The sequence below is a fragment of the Hyperolius riggenbachi genome, chromosome 5, assembly GCF_040937935.1.
Source record: "Hyperolius riggenbachi isolate aHypRig1 chromosome 5, aHypRig1.pri, whole genome shotgun sequence".
Lineage (NCBI taxonomy): Eukaryota > Metazoa > Chordata > Amphibia > Anura > Hyperoliidae > Hyperolius > Hyperolius riggenbachi.
In genome coordinates this window covers 281,044,751-281,067,090 of record NC_090650.1, presented here as the reverse complement: position 1 = coordinate 281,067,090, position 22,340 = coordinate 281,044,751, and the positions used below count along the sequence as shown (strand labels likewise).

At 47.5% G+C, this 22,340-nt stretch overlaps 1 protein-coding gene across 1 annotated transcript in view; it reads left to right on the top strand.

Moving 5' to 3' along the window:
* C5H6orf62 (chromosome 5 C6orf62 homolog) overlaps window positions 1–13,508 on the top strand; it is a 29,356-nt gene extending 15,848 nt beyond the window's left edge. The window contains exons 2-5 of the mRNA XM_068236988.1: window positions 5,584–5,760; window positions 6,579–6,701; window positions 8,026–8,160; window positions 12,269–13,508. Of these exons, the coding sequence (XP_068093089.1) occupies window positions 5,584–5,760; window positions 6,579–6,701; window positions 8,026–8,160; window positions 12,269–12,394 (561 nt within the window). The 3' untranslated portion in view covers window positions 12,395–13,508. The remainder of the gene's footprint in view (window positions 1–5,583; window positions 5,761–6,578; window positions 6,702–8,025; window positions 8,161–12,268) is intronic.
* Window positions 13,509–22,340: the final 8,832 nt, after the last annotated feature.

Here is a 22,340-nt window from a genome sequence, read left to right as displayed (position 1 = left end):
TTAATTGGGAGGTAATGAGTTAATTTTTTGTGTATAACTAATGTATTTCTATATGAAAAAATGCTTTTACTATTTGGCCACAAGATGGCCACAGTAACTTTTTTTGTTTATGCGTCCTGAAAGCGTCCGGACGGACGCTTGCAGGAAGTGTTGAGGCTGGAAAACTTTTTTTTTCCTTAATTATTGCGCTGCTTCTCGCTCTGTACCGCGTCTGCGTGAGTGGCGCTGTCAATCACCGCCACGTGGGCCAGAGCGGACTGCGCAAGCAGACTGGTCTTTTGCCATTGCTGATCCTGTCTCTCTAATACTTTTTGCCACAGCCCCTGAACAAGCATGCAGAGCAGGTGCACTGACTGCATGCTTGTTTCAGGTTTGTGACTCAACCTTTACTGCAGCTGAAGAGATCAGCCGGGCTACCAGGCAACTGGTATTGTTTAAAAGGAAACTTCTATATCCCTCTCAGTTTAGGTTCCCTTTAAGGTTCCTGCAGGATGGTTCTCATTTTTGGTGCCATATTTTCAATTTTGCCAAGGCCGTGCTATTTTGGAGCTACATGAAAATGTCCAATTAATCCTAGGATGTACCCCTTTTCTCAATGCCTAGCCCTAACCTTCAGGGACGGATCTAGACCAAGTTGCGCCTGGGGCAAGGTCAGGTTTGGTGCCTAAACTGCCATTCCTATCCAAATTTTGCCGCCATTTTAAGAATTCAACAAACTGCACCTGGGGTCAGGCAACTGGTATTTTAAAAGGAAAAACCCATCTCCTTCTCAGTTTAGGTTCCCTTTAAGGTGCCCATAGACCTAAAGATTATAGGCAGATTTAACAAAGCGACAAATTTTATCTCTTAATTGAATCTGACTAGATGAATTTGTCTCTTGTTAATTCTGCCCATACATTACAGGCCGATTCCCGTCTGATTTCAGCATGAAATCTTCAGGGAATCGCCTGAACCTGCTGCCCCCCCCCCCCCCCCCCCCAATGTGTCCCCTGTGTGCATTTATACGTTACCTGTCCTGTTGCAGCCTCCACGGGTGTCCTGTAACCTCCGACCGGTATTCCGTTTGCGCTACTGGCGCATAGCATGTGCTGTCGGCACCGAACGTCAGACGCTAGGCGCCAGTAGTGTGTACGGATAGCTGCCTGCACTTGACTGGACACTGCACGGAGGCTGCAACAGGACAGGTAACGTATGATTGCACACGGGGGCAACTTATACATTGCGGCTGGTGTTTCGTCTTGTTGCTCGGAAATTGCCGCCGTACCACCGCACACCCAACCAACTTCGGCCCAACATCTTGCGGCATGATTAGATAGACAAAGCAATTAATTTCTGCCCCGAAAATGGTCGCTTTGTTGGTTGGGCATGCACTCGGCGGCAACAATTTTCATCCAAGTCGATTATAATCGAAGTGGATGGTCGAACGGCCGCCAAGTCGCCTGATGTATGGTCACCTTTAGACCTTTCTTTGTCTCCAGAGCCAGACAGGACAGTCGGCTGCTAAAGTCTTACCCACATGCTAGTCTAAACTTGACAGAAGGGGCCGGTCATTGCTATCTCTGCCGAGAATACAATTTGGTTTGGAGCCCCAATTTGTTAAAAGATCTTGAGTGCCGGATCATCTCAGTGGAGTGCATTATTCCTCTCTATAAGCTCTCTCTTTCCCCCTCCATAGCAACAGAATCCTGATACCTGCTGATGACAATTATTGTGCATGTGTATGCACCTTAAAGAGACACTGAAGCGAGAATAAATCTCGCTTCAGTGCTTATGACGCCGCTATCCCGCGGCTAAACGGGGGTCCCTTACCTCCCAAATTCCCTCCGTTCTTTGCGGGGATCTCTTCCGCTTTCAGGCAGGGCTAATGGCCGCAGCCCTGCCTCATGCGCGTCTGTCAGCGTGTATCTCCGCCTCTCCCCGCCCCTCTATCTTCCTTCACTGAGAGGGGCGGGGGAGAGGCGGCGATGCGCCGCTGATAGACAGCGCTGAGAGGCAGGGCTACAGCCGTTAGCCCTGCCTGAAGAGCAGCAAAATCTATGACCAAGTTGGTCGTAGATTTTGCGGGGGGGGGGGGGGGGTGTTTGGGGGTGAAGGGACCCCCGTCCAGCCGCGGGATAGCGGCGTTTTAGCAGGGGCACACATGCCCCTGCTGAATATAAGCACTGAAGCGAGATTTATTCTCGCTTCAGTGTCTCTTTAAAGGAAACATCTGAGAATTAACAAAACATATTTACTTACCTGGGGTTTCCTCCAGCCCATTGAAGCTTGTCTCCCTCGCCGCAGCTCTGCTCCCAAGTTGGTCTCCCGGCGTCCCCTCCTAGCAGCTGCCAACCTGGCGAGGCCTCGTGCTCCTATGGCTGGGAGCACGTGTGCGCAAATGCAGCCAATCTGGCCGGGTCAGCGGCTGTTATGGAGGGAACAGCGGGATACTAGCTTAGAGCGGAGCTGTGGCGAGAGACACATAGGCTTCCAGCCTTTTTTCGCAGATGTTTCCTTTAAAGAGACTCTGTAACAACAAAAACCTCCCCTGGGGGGTACTCACCTCGGGTGGGGGAAGCCTCCGGATCCTAATGAGGCTTCCCACGCCGTCCTCTGTCCCACGGGGGTCTCGCCGCAGCCCTCCAAACAGCCGGCGACTGTACCGACTGTCAGTTCAATATTTACCTTTGCTGGCTCCAGCGGGGGCGCTGTGGCGACTTTCGGCACGGAAATAGACGGAAATACCCGATCTCCGTCGGGTCCGCTCTACTGCGCAGGCGCCGGAAACTTGCGCCTGCGCAGTAGAGCAGACCCGACGGCGATCGGGTATTTCCGCCTACTTCGGCGCCGCCAGCTATCAGAGTGCCTGCGCAGGAGCCAGGAAGGTAAATATTGCGTCACGGCTGTACGGAGGGCTACAGCGAGACCCCCGAGGGACGCAGGACGGCGTGGGAAGCCTCATTAGGGTCCTGAGGCTTCCCCCACCCGAGGTGAGAACCCCCCAGGGGCCGTTTTGTCGTTACAGTTCCTCTTTAAGAGTGGCCCTGCTCTGACCTCTTCATTTGTGAGGGCTGGAAATGGTCACGTCAGTTCTGCTTGCATGCAGATTGTATGCAGCTTGGATTTGAGCCAAAACGGTCAAAGTGCATTTCTTTGACCCATTAAATTTGCATGTAAGCAAAGCTAATTGTAGTTGTATTGACTATCCCTACTGCAGAGGCAGAAATGTGACCTGCTGTGTGCCCATGCTGTCACCTGGAAGTGCATGCTCAAAAGGTACAGTGTGGCAGCTCTGAGTGGTAGGGCTGTTTGTAGCTCAGGCATACTGTTTGAGAATTGTACAATTCAGATCTTTAACAACTTGAGGACCGGCGTGGAAACCCCCCTTGCGGACTAGAGCAATTTCCCTTTTTTTACGTGCCTCCTGTATAGATAGCCAAGCATATAGGTATTCCCAGTATAATCAGGCATGGGTGTGCGCAGTATGGGCAGCCTTCATTACTTCCTGGGTCCAGCGATGAGCAGCTCTCCCCACCATACTGCCTTGCCCTGCCGCTAAGTTCTGGGTCCCGGCTGGACCTGGAACTTAGCTGCAGAGCAGGGATGAATGCCGAGCAGAGCGGATGGGAAGCGACAATTGCTGGAGGAATGTCAGGAGAGGTGAGTGGGTCCTCTTAAAGGGAACCTTAACTGAACGGGGGGTAAAGAGTTTTTTACTTACCTGGGGCTATTACCAGCCCCCTGCAACAGTCCTGTGCCCTCGGCGCTGCTCTGGAATCCTCTGGTCCCCCGCTGTCACTTAGTTTCGCTTTTGATGACTCGCCGGCCGCCATGCGTATTATTGGACGCATTCACCAATGCAATTAGCGCAATTGCGGACCGCAACGTGTACAAAAATACGCGTTGCCGCATTCCGCACGCGTAGATATGCGGCAACGTATTTTTGTACGCGTTGCGGTCCGCGATAGCGCTAATTGCATTGGTGAATGCGTCCAATAATACGCATGGCGGCCGGCGACTGGTGAGTCGTCAAAAAACGAAACTAAGTGACAACGGGGGACCAGAGGATTCCAGAGCAGCGCCGAGGGCACAGGACTGCTGCAGGGGGCTGGTAATAGCCCCAGGTAAGTAAAACTCTTTACCCCCCGTTCAGTTAAGGTTCCCTTTAAGCCGCCGCTTCAATGATCACTATTGGCGGCGATTGTAGTGATCAGGAGCCAGTTGTCAGAGCTCCTGGTCAGTGAGGGGAGATGTCAGCTTTCATAACTGCTTAAAGAGACACTGAAGCAAAAAAAAAATATGATTTGTATGTGTAGCACAACTAAGAAATAAAACATTAAAGGCCCCCATACACTGGGCCGATTCCCGTCCGTTTCGACAGCAGATTCGATCCTGGGATCGAATCTGCTGCCAATCGCTTGCGCTAAACGCACCCGCCGATCCGATTTCCTCCCGAAATCGGATCGGTCCGTCGATCGCGCCGTGCGGGAAATTACCCTCGATCGCCCGGCGGTAGGAGCGCGTCGCTTGCGGCGTACGATTCGGGCCCGATGCGACGCATGTATACATTACCTGAAGCTGGCTCCGGGGTCCTCTTCTCCTCGCTGCACCGCATTTCCGCATGTCCCAGTGTACGCTATACTTCCTGTGTCACTCCGGTGACCAGGAAGTTGAAATAGAGGGCGCTCTATTTGAACTTCCTGGTCACGGAGTAACACAGGAAGCGCCTGGATGGAGCAAGAACAGCGGTGCGGTGAAGCGCGGAGAAGACGCCCGGGAGCCAGCCTCAGGTAATGTATACGGGGGTTGGGGGACAGGCGGCAGAACAGCTCAGCAGATGGTGAATCGGTTTCAGGCTGAAATCGATTCACAATCTGTTTGCAGTAAAGGTGGCCATACGATCCCTCTCTGATCAGATTCGATCAGATAGGGATCTGTCAGCTGGTCGATCTAATGGCACATCGACCAGTGTATGGTCACCTTTAGATCAGATACATCAGTGTAATTGTTTCCAGTACAGGAAGAGTTGAGAAACTCCAGTTGTTATCTCTATGCAAACAAGCCATTAAGCTCTCCGACTAAGTTAGTTGTGGAGAGGGCTGTTATCTGACTTTTATTATCTCAACTGTTCCTGGACTATTTACTTTTCCTCTGCTAGAGGAGAGGTCATTACCACAGACTGCTCTGAAAGACTCATTTTGAATGCTGTGTTGTGTAATTTGCACATATTATAGAATGATGCAATGTTAGAAAAAACACTATATACCTGAAAATAAAAGTATGAGAATATTTTCTTTGCTGCTAATCTTCTAGTAATTATTCATAGTACACAACCAATTCACTAGATCATAATATTTTTTTTTCGCTTCAGTGTCTCTTTAATCTCCCAGTTCGGGTGCGTGCGGTTGCAGCAGGACTTCAAGGACATTGGTTACGTCCAATCAGCCACAGACGGCCACACGGAGAACGTAACTGTAATGTCCTTGGTCCCAAAAGGGTTACAGACACTTCCCTAATGTTTTGAATCTAAGGTATCTGTTTCTTTGGTATGTTTTGAATCTGTGGTGTTGACAGTGTCACTATGTTCTTTGTTTTCCCCTGCAGAAAAAGAAGTCAGCTCTGTTTGAAGTGGCTGATGTTATACCGGTTATGACTAACAATTATGAAGAAAATATACTGAAAGGTGTGCGGGATTCCAGCTATTCCTTGGAAAGTTCCCTTGAGCTTCTTCAGAAGGATGTTGTACAGCTTCATGCACCTCGCTACCAGTCCATGCGGAGGGTAACCATTTTAGTTTATTTGATGTCTATCACCTTTTGGAAAAATTGTGGTACAGTTTTATGAAAACATACATTTGATTAGGAAGTTAGATTAGGTGCGCAATGCAATCTCCTGTGGAAAAGGACTTTAGTTGATATGAAGAGCCACTATTTTATGGCGTAGTTCAGGTTGTTGAACCATACAGTAATGCTTAAAAATGAAAATAAATCTTGTTCCTCATTTCTTTTGCAGTGATGATTTTTCACTCCAAAGTACTTGTAAGTTGAACGGCAAGGGTTTTTTTGTTTTTTCTCCAGCCCTTCCAGATCCTGGGCCCTGCATGGAGCTTTGTGGTTTTAACATGAAACCAGAGACCAAGAACAATATAAACTTGTAAGGGATTATTGTTTTTCCCCGCAAAAAGGTTATTTGCTGCTGTCATTATTTTGCTGGTAGAGCTTTCCAAATTGTCTATCTAGACAGGACGTAATTGAAATCCATTGATTTAGGACTCTGAACATCAATAAAAAATGAAGAGGTTTAACCCCTTACCACACTTTCCAAAATGACAAACTTTAGGGTTTTGCCTGGTTTAAAGTATATTGCTTTCAGATGTGTATTATGGGTACTATTCCATTAGCCGGGCGCAACCACCAGGTGACGTTAATTACTATTCCCCCTCCAGGCCGCCATGGATAGTAGGGAAAGATGTAACTCTGGAGTGTTATTGCCACCTAGTGGATGCCCCCGGCTAATGGAAAAAAACTGTATTATGTCTTTAAATGCCTATTTACTATATCTTTAAGTTTTTTTTTTTTTTTTTTTTTTTTGTTTTTTAGGACGTTATTGGGTGTACACAAGAGATGGACTTTATTCTCTGGCCTCGGAATGATATAGAGAAGATTGTCTGTCTTCTGTTCTCAAGGTGGAAGGGATCAGATGAGCCCTTTAGGCCTGTTTTGGTAAGGTGTTTTTTATTTATTTATATTTTTTTCCATTTAAAATTTGCTCAAAGTAGTTTGCTATTTTTGTTTAAAGCCAATATACCTTTAACTGCCTCCGTACCAGCAGTCTCTGGCCCCTTAAAGTAAATCTGAGATGGGGCAGAAGAGAATTTATACATGGGGCTTTCTCTAGCCCTCTTGTGCCCAATCGCTCCCTCGATGTCGTCTGCTGCCTCTCCGTCCGCAATCAGCTTGGTAATTCCACCGGTCTGGGGCCAACTGCGCATGCCTGGCCGCATGCATGTCCCCATCACGCTTCCGTTACTGTGAGTGTTCTGCGCAGAACGCTCCCGGCCACGGGAGTGTGACGGGGGAGCGCACGCAGCCAGACTAGGCCTGCACCGACTGGACAACTTACCAGGGCCGATTTGCGGTGGAGGATGTCGAGGGGGCTGAAGGAAGCCCCAGGTATGTATAAATTTCCTCTCCTGCCCCATCTCAGGTACACTTTAAGGACCAGAGATTGCTGGCACCAGAAAATGGGGCCTGCTGATGAATCGCTGCACGGACCTGCCGCTCTCGCTGGTCACCCATCGCCACATGCCCCTTGCTCTGCCATTGCTATGATGGCAGAGCTCTGTGAGCCGGTCAGGAGATGATTTAACCTCCTTGCCGGTTATCCCGAACTCAGTTCGGGGTAACCTGCGCAGGAGGATTTCTCAGGCCCTGCTGGGCCGATTTGCATAATTGTTTTTTATTTTTTTTTTTTTTGTTACAAGCAGCTAGCACTTTGCTAGCTGCTTTTAACATCCGATCGCCGCTATCCGCAACGTCGCGCCGCCCCCCCCCCCCCCCCTGTCATCCCGCCCCTTCGCCATGGCGACCGGGGAAGCCCAGCAGGAAATCCGGTTCTGAATGGGATTTCCTGCTTACTCCGATCGCCGGAAGCGATCGGATTGGCTGCGGAGCTGCCACTGCTCAGCGGCTATTAATTGGCTCCTGACCCTGTCATCAATGTAAGTGAATGTGATTGGGTGACAGTGATCACGGGGTCGTAAGCCAATAAAATCAGCTCCTGGCAGGCTCGCAGAGCTTTGCAGTCATAGTGACAACCGAGCAAAGTGCCTGCGGTGAAGGAGTTTGGCGTGTCCGTGCGGTGCGATAATTGAAATCTACGCCCAGGCAGGAATAAACAGCCACAAACTAGATTTCAATTATCGTGGTCTGGAAGCGGTTAAACAATAAACAGCAATATGTAAAAATGCAGATGCCAAGGATGATTTTTCAAGCCAGTTATCTAGTCTTGAAACCACTTTTTATTGAACCATATTTTTCATTTTAGGCCAAGTTTGAATTTCATCATGGTGATTATGAAAAACATCTTATGCACGTTCTGAGCCGCAAGGACAAGACTGGAATTGTTTTGAACAATCCTAGCCAGTCAGTGTTCCTGTTTATTGATAAACAGCACTTGCAGGTAATTGCAACTCATTTTTATTAGCATGGGGAGAGAAAATTTAGATTTTTTTTGCTTGCATATTATTTTTACGTGCATATATAACTTTCATAATGTAGCTTCATCACATTCTTGCTGTCCCCTATTTAGTATAGTCATGTGACTAGTGGGCCCACAGATAAGTGAACATTTATCAGCCTTGCTATGAGGAACGCCTATATACAGGGGTGTCCAATTTAAATAATACAGTGGGCCGACATTGAACACTGGAACCTAGTTGCGGGCCAACCTCAGTCTACTGGCCACCTAACTCCCTTATAAAGTTCCCTGGTGTCTAATGGCCCTCCTCCAACCCCTATGGTTTCTTGGTATCTAGTGGCCCTCCCTCCCCTAAACAGTTCCCTGGTGTCTAGAGGTCCCCACTATCCCCTATACCAGGGGTGCCCACACTTTTTCGGCTCGCGAGCTACTTTTAAATTTGCTGAGGCCAGGAGATCTACCAACGTCTCAAATGCTAAGCACGCCCCCCCCCCGCGTAGGTTAGCCAGGTATATGTGCCTGCAGCATAGGTTGCGTGCCCTCAGTGTAGGTTAGCCAGGTATATGGGCCCTCAGTGTAGGTTTGCCAGGTATATGGGGCCCTCAGTGTAGGTTTGCCAGGTATATGGGCCCTCAGTGTAGGTTAGCCAGGTATATGGGCCCTCAGTGTAGGTTAGCCAGGTATAGGGGCCCCCAGTGTAGGTTAGCCAGGTATAGGGGCCCCCCAGTGTAGGTTAGCCAGGTATAGGGGCCCCCCAGTGTAGGTTAGCCAGGTATAGGGGCCCCCCAGTGTAGGTTAGCCAGGTATAGGGGCCCCCCAGTGTAGGTTAGCCAGGTATAGGGGCCCCCCAGTGTAGGTTAGCCAGGTATAGGGGCCCCCCAGTGTAGGTTAGCCAGGTATAGGGGCCCCCCAGTGTAGGTTAGCCAGGTATAGGGGCCCCCCAGTGTAGGTTAGCCAGGTATAGGGGCCCCCCAGTGTAGGTTAGCCAGGTATAGGGGCCCCCCAGTGTAGGTTAGCCAGGTATAGGGGCCCCCCAGTGTAGGTTAGCCAGGTATATGTACCTGCAGGCAGAGGAAAACAGGCGGCAAGGAGAGACTCTGGCAGGCCAATGGGATGTAGGAGAGAAGCGGCGGCGAAGAGAGGCGGCGCGGCCGCTACGTCATGGCTGGGGGCGGCGCCGGGCACGTTACACACGCACATTACACAGGCTGCCCGCCGCCGCCCCCAGCCATGACGCAGCGGACGCGCCGACTCTCTCCTCCCTCTCTCCTCGTCTGCATGCATCCTTATTGGCCAGCGGCTAAACACGAGCTGCTGGCTGCAACAAACATTAACGAGACGCGGCCTACCAAGGAGGCGGTCGCGATCTACCGGTAGATCGCTATCGACCTATTGGGCAGCCCTGCCCTATACAGTTCCCTAGTGATTTCCCCCTACTTCCGCCATGTCTTCCCTGGGGATCTAGGGCTTAACCTCCAATATAGCTTCCCTGGTGGTCTAGAGTCGGCCAAACATAATGCAACATGGGAAAAGCCCTTGAGGGCCAAATTGAATGGCTCTGAGGATCAGATATGGCCCTCAGCAGCAGACAGAACCACAGTGGAACTGCGCTGAGACACACAAACTGCTAGGGGCTGGGAGTAAATAAAACTTTTTAATATAGGAATTCAACTTGTGTATCCCTTAAAGGGAACCTAAACTGAGAGGGATATGGATTTTTCCTTTTAAAATAATACCAGTTGCCTGATTCTCCTGCTGATCCTGTGTCTCTAATACTCTTAGCCACAGCCCCTCAGCAAGCATGCAGATCAGGTGCTCTGACTGAAGTCAGACTGGATTAGCTGCATGCTTGTTTGCACGTGTGTTATCCACTTACTACTGCAACCAAGGAGATCAGCAGGACTGTCAGGCAACTGGTATTGTTTAAAAGGAAACCTCTATATCCCTCTGTTTAGGTTCCCTTTAAAGGGAACCTTAACTGAGAGGAATATGGATGTTTTCTTTTAAACCATACCAGTTTCTTGGTAGTCCTGCTGATCTCTTTGGCTGCAGTAGTGGCTGAATAACACATCTGAAACAAGCATGCAGCTAATCCAGCCTGATCTGCATGCTTGTTGAGGGGCTGTGGCTAAAAGTATTAGAGACGGGTTCAGCAGGAGAGTCAGGTAACTGGTATTTAAAATGAAAAATCCATATCCTTAATTTAGGTTCCCTTTAAGGCTGCTTACACACAGGGACGTGCGCCTGTAACGCTCCCCCAACGCACAGCAATGTAACACAAGTGGGCTGTTCACACAGCCCACGTTGCGTTACATGTAACGCTGCACGTTCTCCCGAAAGTGCAGCATGCTACGGCGTTAGAGCGGCTATAGCCGCGTTAGACTGTTTGCACATGCTCAGTGGGGGGCAGAGAGGAGGCGGGGAGAGCCAGCTACAGTAGCCGCGCACATGGCTACTTAATAATCACTGCACTGGCGGCAGCTGATTGGCCGGCGGGACCACGTGATGCGGAGTGTCTCGCTCCGCATCACGTGGTCCCGCCGGCCAATCAGCGCCACTCTGGGAGACCTTATAGGGATAGAGCCGCCTAACGCGGCTCACTCTACCGTCCTATCTTGCAGCACCATACGTTGTGTTAGGTGCACGTTATGCGACCTTAACGTGGCACCTAACGCAACGTCTTGGTGTGCAAGTAGTCTAAATGAAAGGAATATGGAGGCTGACATTACGTTCTTTAAAGAGACTCTAACATTAAAAAGATCCCCTGGGGGGTACTCACCTCGGGTGGGGGAAGCCTCCGGATCCTAATGAGGCTTCCCACGCCGTCCTCTGTCCCACGGGGGTCTCGCCGCAGCCCTCCGAACAGCCGGCGACTGTGCCGACTGTCCAATATTTACCTTTGCTGGCTCCAGCGGGGGCGCTGTGGCGGCTTTCCGTTCCGAACTACACGGAAATACCCAATCTCATTCGGGTCCGCTCTACTGCGCAGGCGCAGGACACTTGCGCCTGCGCAGTAGAGCGGACCCGACGGCGATCGGGTATTTCCGTGTAGTTCGGAGCCGACAGCCGTCAGAGCGCCTGCGCAGGAGCCAGGAAGGTAAATATTGACGTCACCGCTGCACGGACTCCACGGAGGGCTGCAGCGAGACCCCTGACGGATGGAGGACGGCGTGGGAAGCCTCATTAGGATCCGGAGGCTTCCCCCACCCGAGGTGAGTACCCCCCAGGGGATCTTTTCATGTTACAGTTCCTCTTTAAACAATACTGATTGCCTGGCCCTCCTGCTTGTCCCCTGCCTCTAATATACCTTTAGCCATAGACCCTGGCAACTGGTGTTGGTTAAAGAGAAATTGGAATGGCAGCCTTCATATACCCAAGTATCTAAGAAAGGTCGGAACACCACACTTTGCAGGAACTATTTCATTGCCTCATTACCAAAAACTGGATCCAATGTGTTTTTGGTAATTGAGCAATACAATAGTTCCTGCAAATTGTGGATTTACAGTTGCTGCATGGTCCAGCACCATTCAGGACACTGGTGTGCAACCTTTTGGCCTGGTGGCCTCCATGTACCTCTCGATTCAGGTTCCCATGAAAATAAAAATTGCCTTACTCTTTAGGCCTCTGGAAAATAACTCGCATCGCTACTTTAGTTTTACCTCCATCACAGATATGCAATAGATTCTGCGTATCGCTTCATGCTGTGGCTGGATGGTGTAATGGTTAAGGGCTCTGCCTCTGACACAGGAGACCAGGGTTCGAATCTTGGCTCTGCCTGTTCAGTAAGCCAGCACCCATTCAGTAGGAGACCTTAGGCAAGTCTCCCTAACACTGCTACTGCCTATAGAGCGCATGGCTGCAGCTCTGGCGCTTTGAGACAGCCAGGAGAAAATCGCAATATAAATGTTATTTGTCTTGTCTAGCTTAACCTTTTAGGGTGGGGTTTTCAGCGTGCATGTTAAGTGACATGTCCAAGTATTCATTTAATTTTACTACTTTATTTGAGGCGTTAACAAAGATGGAATTGTTTCCATGTGACCACAGTAGCGCCATTCACTGTATATTAATGGTTTCTGACCTCTGTTTGCAGACTCCTAAAAGCAAAGCCACAATCTTCAAGTTATGCAGCATCTGCCTGTACCTGCCACAGGAACAGCTCACCCATTGGGCAGTTGGCACAGTTGAGGATCACCTCCGCCCTTACATGCCCGAGTAAGGGTGTGACCAGTCAAACTGGGAAGATCAGATCTTAGCGGCAATTTTTATTTTTTCTTCTCCAGATTCCAGAAGAATATGGACTCATGCTCAGAAAATGTGTATGTTGTGAACCTTCACGCTGGATATTTCTTTCTTCATCATTTTTGTATCTGGACTTTTTTTTTTCTGTTTAATTTTTTTTTCAATTTTGATTTGTTGTGCATGGACCTTGTGAAAAAGAGGATGTTCAGCAACATCTTTGCTTTAGCCTCATAAAATGTGAATTGACGGGACTCTGGCACACTGAATCAAATGTATCAGAAAGCACAAGGTATTATTTGTTTTGGTGGTCTTCCCATTTGCACTGGTCATATTCCCTAACAGTTTAGAGAGCTAGACTACAGTATTGAGGGCAAAATATGAATGTAACTGGTATAGAAGCTACACTGCTTTACTCACTATGAAAGCACTATCTGAATTGCTTCAGTGAAGCTAGGATTTGCTGCAGTAAAATGAAGGCTGCCTCTGGAAAGGCATTTGTAAAGAAATCCAGATTATTCAGCATTTGCTTTCATATAGTAGTTCCTTTTACAGGGATGAGACAGAGTGAACAGGCACTTAAATTCTGATCTCTTCTTGCAGTTGCTGCATACCTACCTGCATTTCCCACTGTGGGTACACTGACCGTACTATAGCCTAGCAGTCTGCAGTAGCTACATTAAATACAAGTACTTGAGCACTGTGGAAACCTATGTTTCTGGATAGAGGGATTGAGACATGAACCTGCTGGGGATTTGTGCAGTTACTTGTCTAAAGTAATAGTTCTATTACAGAAAACCCATGGTGGGTTATGGAAACAAAGTTTTCTGACGCAGTTGCAAACTGTAAAGGAAGTCAAAGCGTGCAGAGTTGGATCAGAGGATAATTTTATTTTGTGCAATGAAAATAAGGTCGACTACTGTATTGTTTAGAGAGAAGGCTCTGCTTAAAGGTTTCAATACCTTTTTGATTAAACTTGTATAGGCCTGCTCCCTTTGCCTAATACTAGTGCTTACCTGGTTTAAATTTGTATCTAGCTTTTGTTTGAAATTGGATTACATTGAAAATTTGAAATAAATGAGGTTAATTCTGAATGTGTACCTGTGCTGTAATTCCTGAATTCGGACGCTGGAGAACAGCTTTGCTGCACAGACCTTTAAACCTTTAAAGAGAGGAAGAACATGCACCATTTTTTCCCCCTTTACCCTGCCATTATGTACTGAATACAAGTATACAGTATATGGCATGTTCTTTTGTAAGCATTAAGCACAGTCATGATGCAAGGACAAATATTCTGTCAAATGGCTGTGAGAGCCAAAGACTTCTATGAGCATCTATGGTCAAAGTTGCCTAAATATGGCAATAAAATTTGCCACATTGGACAACGGTCAACACAATGCAACCATTTCTTGATACAGTATTCTGCAAAATCTCTAGCTTGAAAATAGGCCAATCAAATTATACCATGGTAGGACTTCATTGGTCCATTTTCAAGCTGCATAAATTTGCATACAAAATGTTCATAATTCTGCATCAACTTGGAATTATTTGCATATCATTAACCATCCCTATCAAGGACTAACTTTAGGACACCTGAACTGAGGCATATGGAGGTTTCCATATATCCTTTTAAACAATACCAGTTTACTGGCAGTCCTGCATTGTAGTTCAGGTGTTTTAAATGTCAATATCACTTATTACCTTTAGGGCTTATTCACAGTGGGACGTTGCAGAGCTGAGTTATAAAGTCTTAACGCAGTTTACTGCAATAAGCCTATGGGACATTCACAGTGCGATGTTAGCAGGGCTGTGGAGTCGGTCCAAAAATCCACCGACTCCGACTCTCAGTTTAGGAATCCGACGACTCTAATTTGCATATTACAATTTTGTTGATTAAAAGTATGTAACATGAAATTCGTCTCTTAACTGCCAACGCTTAGGAATTTTACAAGACAACTGAAGTGAGAAGGATATGTAGACTACTATATTTATTCCCTTTAGACTAAAACTAGTCCTTGGTAAGGGTACTTGTAAAAGGTACAAACTGGAAAAAAGAACATCTATCAGGCCCTAGGCAATGTAAGTGTGTGTACATGTAAGAATGATGTGCAGGTACTCTGCAGGGGAATGAGGAGATTCTTCCTCTATTACACATTCTTCATGCACAATCTGAACCAGGTTTATGGGTGATAGACAACACCTCTGTGTTCAATGTGCACAGCATTCTCAGTGGATTCCCTGCAGCTCTGTGGGGAGTGCATATGTAGAGTATAGTACTACTGTGTAACAAAGTAAACCTGAGACAGATGAAATTAAAGTTTTATACATACCTGGGGCTTCCTCCAGCCGCCTTCAGGATAATCAGTCCCTCGTTGTCCTCCACCACCTGGATCTTCTGCTATGAGTCCAGGTACTTGAGCCAGTCGGGCGTAGTGCGCATTCACACACTCCCCGCCGCCAGGAGCATACTACACCTGTGCAGCACTATTGCGCAGGTTCAGAATGTTCCTGGCTGTGGGAGCGGCATGCTGCCGGACAGCGCTGACTGGCTGAATTACCAGGACTCATAGCAGAAGATCCGGGTGGTGGAGGACAGCGAGGGACTGATTAGCCTGAAGGGGGCTGGAGGAAGCCCCAGGTATGTATAAAACTTTACTTTTCATCCGTCTCAGGTACCCTTTAATTTGTAGTCCCCAAACCAAATTTTAACATATCAAATTATTTGATTTCATCAGCAAAGGGAGTGCATACATTTGCATAAATCAGCATCAGTGCAGAATTATTTCCAACTCATTGACCATCTCTATTAGTGACACAGCTACACATCAGGCTTTATTCTTACAGCATAGATGTTGTTTAGTATATATGAGATTCCGGTGTACACATCATATATACAGTCACAATCAAATATGTATATCTGACCTTAAAAATACGGAGACTGCTTTATTGAAGCAGCACAAGTAACTAATTTTGATTGGTTTATTTCATTTTTGTGGACTAAGCACAGCTATTGCTGTATATATACATTATTTTTAATGACTATCTGAGAAATAGAACATTTTATCATATTTTCTATTTTAATTACAGTTACAAATTCATTAGGAGTCGGAGTCGGTGCATTTTTGTCCGACTCCAGGCACCCAAAATTGCCCGACTCCACGACTCCGACTCCACAGCCCTGGATGTTAGTGTTGCATTGTAATGTGTAGTGTTATAACACACTGCTGCAGTACATTACCTTTAAACACGTGTTACCATGTACAGGAAAGCATAGTTTTCCACTTGCCTCCACGACTGGTCCACCAGGGGATAGCCTGGGCTAAGTGTCTTAAATTAGACTTGGCCATTTCAAAATTATCCAAAGATTCACCAATCACATTTGAGGACAAAGGATTCCTCAGATTTTATCTGCCAGGAACATGGAAGCTCTTCTTAAGAAATTTTAGGAGGCTGTTTCAGCCTCATGCGCACCTAATTTAGCAGCCACCTGTACTTCTAGGTGTTAAATTATATGGTTGCAAGAGCTGCAATCTTTTGAAGAGTTTCTCAAATTGAGAATATATCATATTCCGTTGCGACGTTAAAATTGGCAGCAAAGTTTCTTGCTGATGCATCTAGCGAATCGGTCAGAATTTCGGCTCGCAGTTTGGCTTTAATTCTGTGAGGAAGTTCCTGTGGCTAAATAATTGGGATGGTGATGCTATCACGAAACAAACTTTGTGCTCTCCCGTTTGAAGGTAAATTGCTTTTTGGCTCTGCTCTAGAATCTGTGTTAGCGCAGCAGAAAATAGATTTTTTTTCAACAGATAAAAAGCAAGCACCTAGAAGGAATTTTCGTTCCTTTAGGAGGAATCAGAAAATGGCAGAATAAAAAGGGCGTAAATGCTAAGTTTCCTCTTCAATCCTAAACCCTCTGACAATCCATATTCAGGTGTGAGACGGGAAAAGTTTTTTTTTTTTTTCCAGCAAGTCAGAAAATATCAAAAGGTACATCTGCCGAACAATCAAGGATGGTTACAAAATTCAGTTTACTCAAGATCCCCTGAGATCATTCAGGGTAACAAGCTCTCTTCAGTCTCCAGCTCAGCAGGCAGCAATGGAAAAAGCTGTGGGATCTTTTTCAGAAGGGAGTTGTGGAGGAAGTACCTTCACCAGAGAGGAGGAAAGATTTCATTTCCACTCTTCCTGGTTACAAAGCCAAACGGCGATTTTTGCCTTATGAATCTTCGGTTTCTTTATCGGTGTGTGGAGTAAAAGAGATTCCGCCTGGAGTTTATTCACTCCACAATACTCCTGGGAAATAATGACTTCATGGCGTCCATCGATCTCACAGACGCATACAATCATGTCCCCATTAATCTAATACACTGGAAGTATTTGAGAGCAGCTGTAAAGATTCAACCCTAGGTCCTTCATCTACAATGCAAAGTGCTCCCTTTTGAGATTTCAAGCGCTCCCAGGATCTTCACAAAGATCATGACAGAAGTAGCAGCCTTTGTGAGAACGCAGAAGATTATTCTAGTCCCTTATCTAGACCAGGGCTTTTCAATGTTTTTACTCATTGTACCACTTTTATCACCTGAAAAATTTGAAGTGCCAGCACAATAGATCTGACCAGATCAGGCTCAGCTGTTTCCAGAGGAACCCGAGCGGAGAGCCGCTACTGACATACACTCATACCAACAAGAAGATCTTCGAGGGGTTCCAGCGCTGAATCCCCTCTACTGAGGAAGGGGGAAACCTCTTTAGGATCAAGAGGCTTCCTCCTCCCGGGGCACTTTTTTCTTACAGGTACACTTTAAGAAAAGGGGGGGCATATGGTAGGGGAATAGCAGGAGGCATTGGTGGGGAGGCAGAAGAGCGAGTGAGGGGTAGCCAAACTTTGTGGAGGCAGGATGGGACCAGGACAAGCGGCAGGTGGGCAATTAAGTAGCAGACAAACTTGGAATGTACCACCTGGCCAACAGCAAAGTACCACTGGTGGTACGTGTTGAAAAGCCCTGATCTAGACTATCTTCTGATAGCTGCAAGAATGAAGGAGATTCTCCAAGACCATATTCAGATTGTGCTTGGAGTTCTGAAGGACCTGGGGTGGATTCTGAATGTACAGAAATCTCACTGGATTCAACCTAGCAGATCTCCTGTTTGCCGGAAAAGTAGATCCTCTGATCAAAAGTACTCTGTCATTCCTGAGAGAAAAGTCTGTCCCAGTAAGACAAGCTGTCTCCTGGGAACATTTTCAGCTTGCATCCCAGCTGTAGCTGTAGGCAAGGTGCAGAGTATTTCAACTGGCAATCTTGTCAGTGGTCGGGCAAACAGGAAGATCTAGAAAATACAATCTGGTTGTTGGATCCAGCGAGACACTCCCTAAAATGGTGGATTTGCCATCCAAACTTGCTAAAGGGTATCAAGATCCTTGCTAAAAATCAAGATCCACTCGTCATCACAACAGACGCAAGCCTCTAGGGTTGGCGAGTGCATCTGAAACCGTATTGTGTAGGACAGGTGGTCTCCCCTAGAAAAAACATTCTCCTTGAACCACAGGGAGTTGCTTGCAATCTGGATGGCTCTTCAGAAATGGGAAGATCTGCTATTGGAAAGAAATGTGATCATCCAGTCAATCAGGCGTCGGTTGCTCACATAAACAAGCAAAGGGGGGGGGGGGGAGGGGGGAATTACAGTCCACCTCTAATTTCTCTCTATTCTGCTGGGCAGAGAACATGGTGCTTTCCTTGAAATCGGTTCACCTCAAAGGAAAGGACAATGTTCTAGCAGATTGGTTGAGCTGCAAACTACTAATTCAGAGCAATTGACAAGGATGTATTCAGGATGATTTGCAACAATTGGGGTCGGAACATCCATAGACCTGTTTGCTGCATGGGACAATGCTCTTCTTCTCAGAATTTGCTCCCTAAACCCCAGAGGCTTCCCAGAAAGAGTGGACGCATTCCTGCTGGACCGGTGACTGGAGAAAGCATACGCCTTTCCTCCATTAAGACTCCTAGGAAGGGTTCTGCAAAAAATAGTAGACAAGACAAGACAAGACAAATAACATTTATATTGCGCTTTTCTCCTTGCGGACTCAAAGCGCCAGAGCTGCAGCCACTAGGGCGCGCTCTATTGGCAGTAGCAGTGTAAGGGAGACTTGCCAAAGGTCTCCTACTGAATTAGTGCTGGCTTACTGAACAGGCAGAGCCGAGATTCGAACCCGGGTCTCCTGTGTCAGAGGCAGAGCCCTTAACCATTACACCATCAGCCAACTAGTAAGATCAGGCCACATTAATCCTGATTGCTCTGGACTGGCCAAAGAAAGGCTGGTATCCTTTTCTACTCTCCCTGATGGTAGAAGATCCAATGATCCTGCCAATTTCAGATCGGCTTCTGAAGCAGGGACAAGTGTCCTATCCTGCAGTGGCCAGTCTGAACCTGAAGGTGTGGCTTTTGAACTGCACTTACTACTAAAGAACTGTCAAAGTTGTTGAAAATATGCTTCATGCCAGGAAACTTGTCACCTCTACAATTTAAGAGTCTGGAACATTTTTTGTGACTTAACAAAAATATTCTGGAAAATCGAATTTTTTTTTTTCAATTCTCAATATTCTAGATTTCCTGCAGAAAGGCCTAGATATGGGTTTAAAGCTAAACATGCTCAAAGTTCAACTTGCTGCTCTAGGAGCTTACTTTAATGGTCCTTTCACTTCCAATTCTTTGATTAAAAGATTTATTAAAGCGGTTAGACAGTCGGTAGGGAAAAAAATGACTGTACCCCTTTGGGACCTACCGTATTTTTCGGACCATAAGACGCTCCGGACCATAAGACGCACCAGGTTTAGAGGACAAAAATCAGGGGAAAAAAAAATATACTAACCCTGGTGCATCCATGGTGCAGGGGCATCTTGTGGATCTTCTCCCCTTAATCTTCCCCCCAATTATTTCCCTCTTGAGTCCTTCTTTGACCATCCTGTGTCCTCCTCTCTCCATTTGTCCTCCTCTGTTCCCATGTCTTTTCTGTTCCCTTGTATCTCTCTTGTCCCCCGGTGTTCTCCTACCCCCCTCCCCATCTTTGATGTCCCCGGTGTCCTCCTTTTCTCTCCCCTGTGTCTCTGTCACCCCCCCATCTTCCCTGGTGTCATCCCCCCCCCCATCTCTGATGTCCCCTGGTGTCCTTTTCCTTCTCCCCATCTCTGACATGCTCCCTTGATCTGCTGCTTTCCCCCTTCCCCTTGGCTCTGATGTCCCCTGGTGTCCACTTTTCCCCCAGTGGCTCTGATATCCCTCTTTCCCTTCTCCCTTGTGTCTCTGATGTGCCCCGTGTCATCCTGTCCCCATCTCTGATGTCCCGGTGTCTAACTTTCCTCCCTTCCCCATGTCTCTGATGCCCCCCTTTCCCTTCTCCCCCATATCTCTGATGTGCCTGTCATCCTTTCCCTCCCTCCGCCCTCTGATGTCCTGGTTTCCTCCTTTCCTCCCTTCCCCATGTCTCTGATGCCCCCCTTTCCCTTCTCCCCCATATCTCTGATGTGCCTGTCATCCTTTCCCTCCCTCTGCCCTCTGATGTCCTGGTTTCCTCCTTTCCTCCCTTCCCCATGTCTCTGATGCCCCCCTTTCCCTTCTCCCCATGTCTCTGATGTGCCTGTCATCCTTTCCCCCCCTCCGCCCTCTGATGTCCTGGTTTCCTTCTTTCCTCCCTTCCCCATGTCTCTGATGCCCCCCTTTCCCTTCTCCCCATGTCTCTGATGCCCCCCTTTCCCTTCTCCCCCATATCTCTGATGTGCCTGTCATCCTTTCCCTCCCTCTCCCCTCTGATGTCCTGGTTTCCTCCCTTCCCCATGTCTCTGATGCCCCCATTTCCCTTCTCCCCATGTCTCTGATGTGCCTGTCATCCTTTCCCCCCCTCCGCCCTCTGATGTCCTGGTTTCCTTCTTTCCTCCCTCCCCCATGTCTCTGATGTCCTCCTTATCCCGATCCCATCTCTGATGTGCCCCCCTGTGGCTTAATTTGCTTCCTCTGTCCCCCTTAAGGTGAGATCGTTACCATCAGCAAGAACGATGTGGAAGATCCTCAGTGCGGAAGAGCAGGGATTCGGTCCTCGTTCATTCATGGATCCAGCTTCAAAGTACTTCCTTCAGGTTGCAGGCACCATGCGGCCAATCAGGAGAGGCGCTGCACGGACAACATCCAATCACTGCTGCCGCTGTTCTAACAGGACGTGATGGTCCCGCGGGCGGGACAAGGCTCTGTCATTGAGCCAATCGAGTGCAGTGATTGGCTCAATGACAGAGCCTTGTCCCGCCCGCGGGACCATCGCGTCCTGTTAGAACAGCGGCAGCAGTGATTGGATGTTGTCCGTGCAGCGCCTCTCCTGATTGGCCGCATGGTGCCTGCAACCTGAAGGCGCACTTTGAAGCTGGAGCTGCGAATGAAGGAGGACCGAATCCCTGCTCGTCCGCACTCAACATCGATCACGCTGATGGTAATTATTTCACTTGCAGGGGGACAGAGGCAGCACATTAAGCCACAGGGGGCACCGATACACGGGGTGGGGGAGGACATCTGGAAACACGGGACATCAGAGATGGGGAGGGAGCTGAGGAAGACAAAGGCACATTAGAGCCCCTGGGGTTGCAAAGGAGGACACCGGGACATCGGAGACAGTTGGGAGGGGGGAAAGGAGACAAAGGAGCACATCAGAGACAAAGGACGGCAGCCTCCACAGGACACCTTCGGACTATAAGACGCACTGACTTTTCACCCACGCTTTTGAGGGAGAAAAAGTGCGTCTTATAGTCCGAAAAATACGGTAAATTTAGTTTTGAATTCTATTATTCAATCTCCTTTCGAGCCTTTAGATCAGATTTCTATAAAGGACTTTAGTTTCTGGTGGCGATTACTACGGCTAGGCGTATAGGAGAAATACAGGCCCTTAGTATTAAACCACTATTCATGTCTGTCCAGGAGGATAGACTTAAAGAGACACTGAAGGGAAAAAAAAAATATTATGATTTGTATGTGTAGCACAGCTAAGAAATAAAACATTAAGATCAGATACATCAGTGTAATTGTTTCCAGTACAGGAAGAGTTGAGAAACTCCAGTTGTTATCTCTATGCAAACAAGCCATTAAGCTCTCCGACTAAAGGTCCGTACATACGCCGGACTGGAGGCAACAATGGGTCCGTCGTTACCTCCCGCTGGGTGGGCGTGCCAACGACAGTCCGGCGTGTGTACGCACTGTCGGCGGACTGATACGGCTGTTTCAGAGCGATCCGCCGGGCGTCGTTGCCTCCAGTCCGGCGTGTGTACGGACCTTAAGTTAGTCGTGGAGAGGGCTGTTATCTGACTTTTATTATCTCAACTGTTCCTGGACTATTTACTTTTCCTCTGCTAGAGGAGAGGTCATTACTTCACAGACTGCTCTGAAAGACTCATTTTGAATGCTGAGTGTTGTGTAAGCTGCACATATTATAGAATGATGCAATGTTAGAAAAAACACTATATACCTGAAAATAAAAGTATGAGAATATTTTCTTTGCTGCTAATCTAGTAATTATTCATAGTACACAACCAATTCACTATATCATTTTTTTTTTTCGCTTCAGTGTCTCTTTAAAGGGAACCTGAATCGAGTACAATTATTTAAAATAAACATGATGTAGCTGCAAATATTACATACTAACCTCACTGTCAGTTCCTCTCAGAAGCCCACCATTTTATTCTTATAGTGATCCCTTCCATTTCCGACAATATTTTGTCAGAACTGAACTAAACCAGTTGCTGTCAGTTATATACCAGCAGCTGTCAGTTAAAACGGAATGTGCAAGGTAATGTCCATGTTTCCCTATGGCTCAAGTGGGTGATATTACAGTTCAGCAGTGTGCTGACCAGGAAGCTGTAATGGCCATTTTTAAAATGGAGGACAGAGAATTT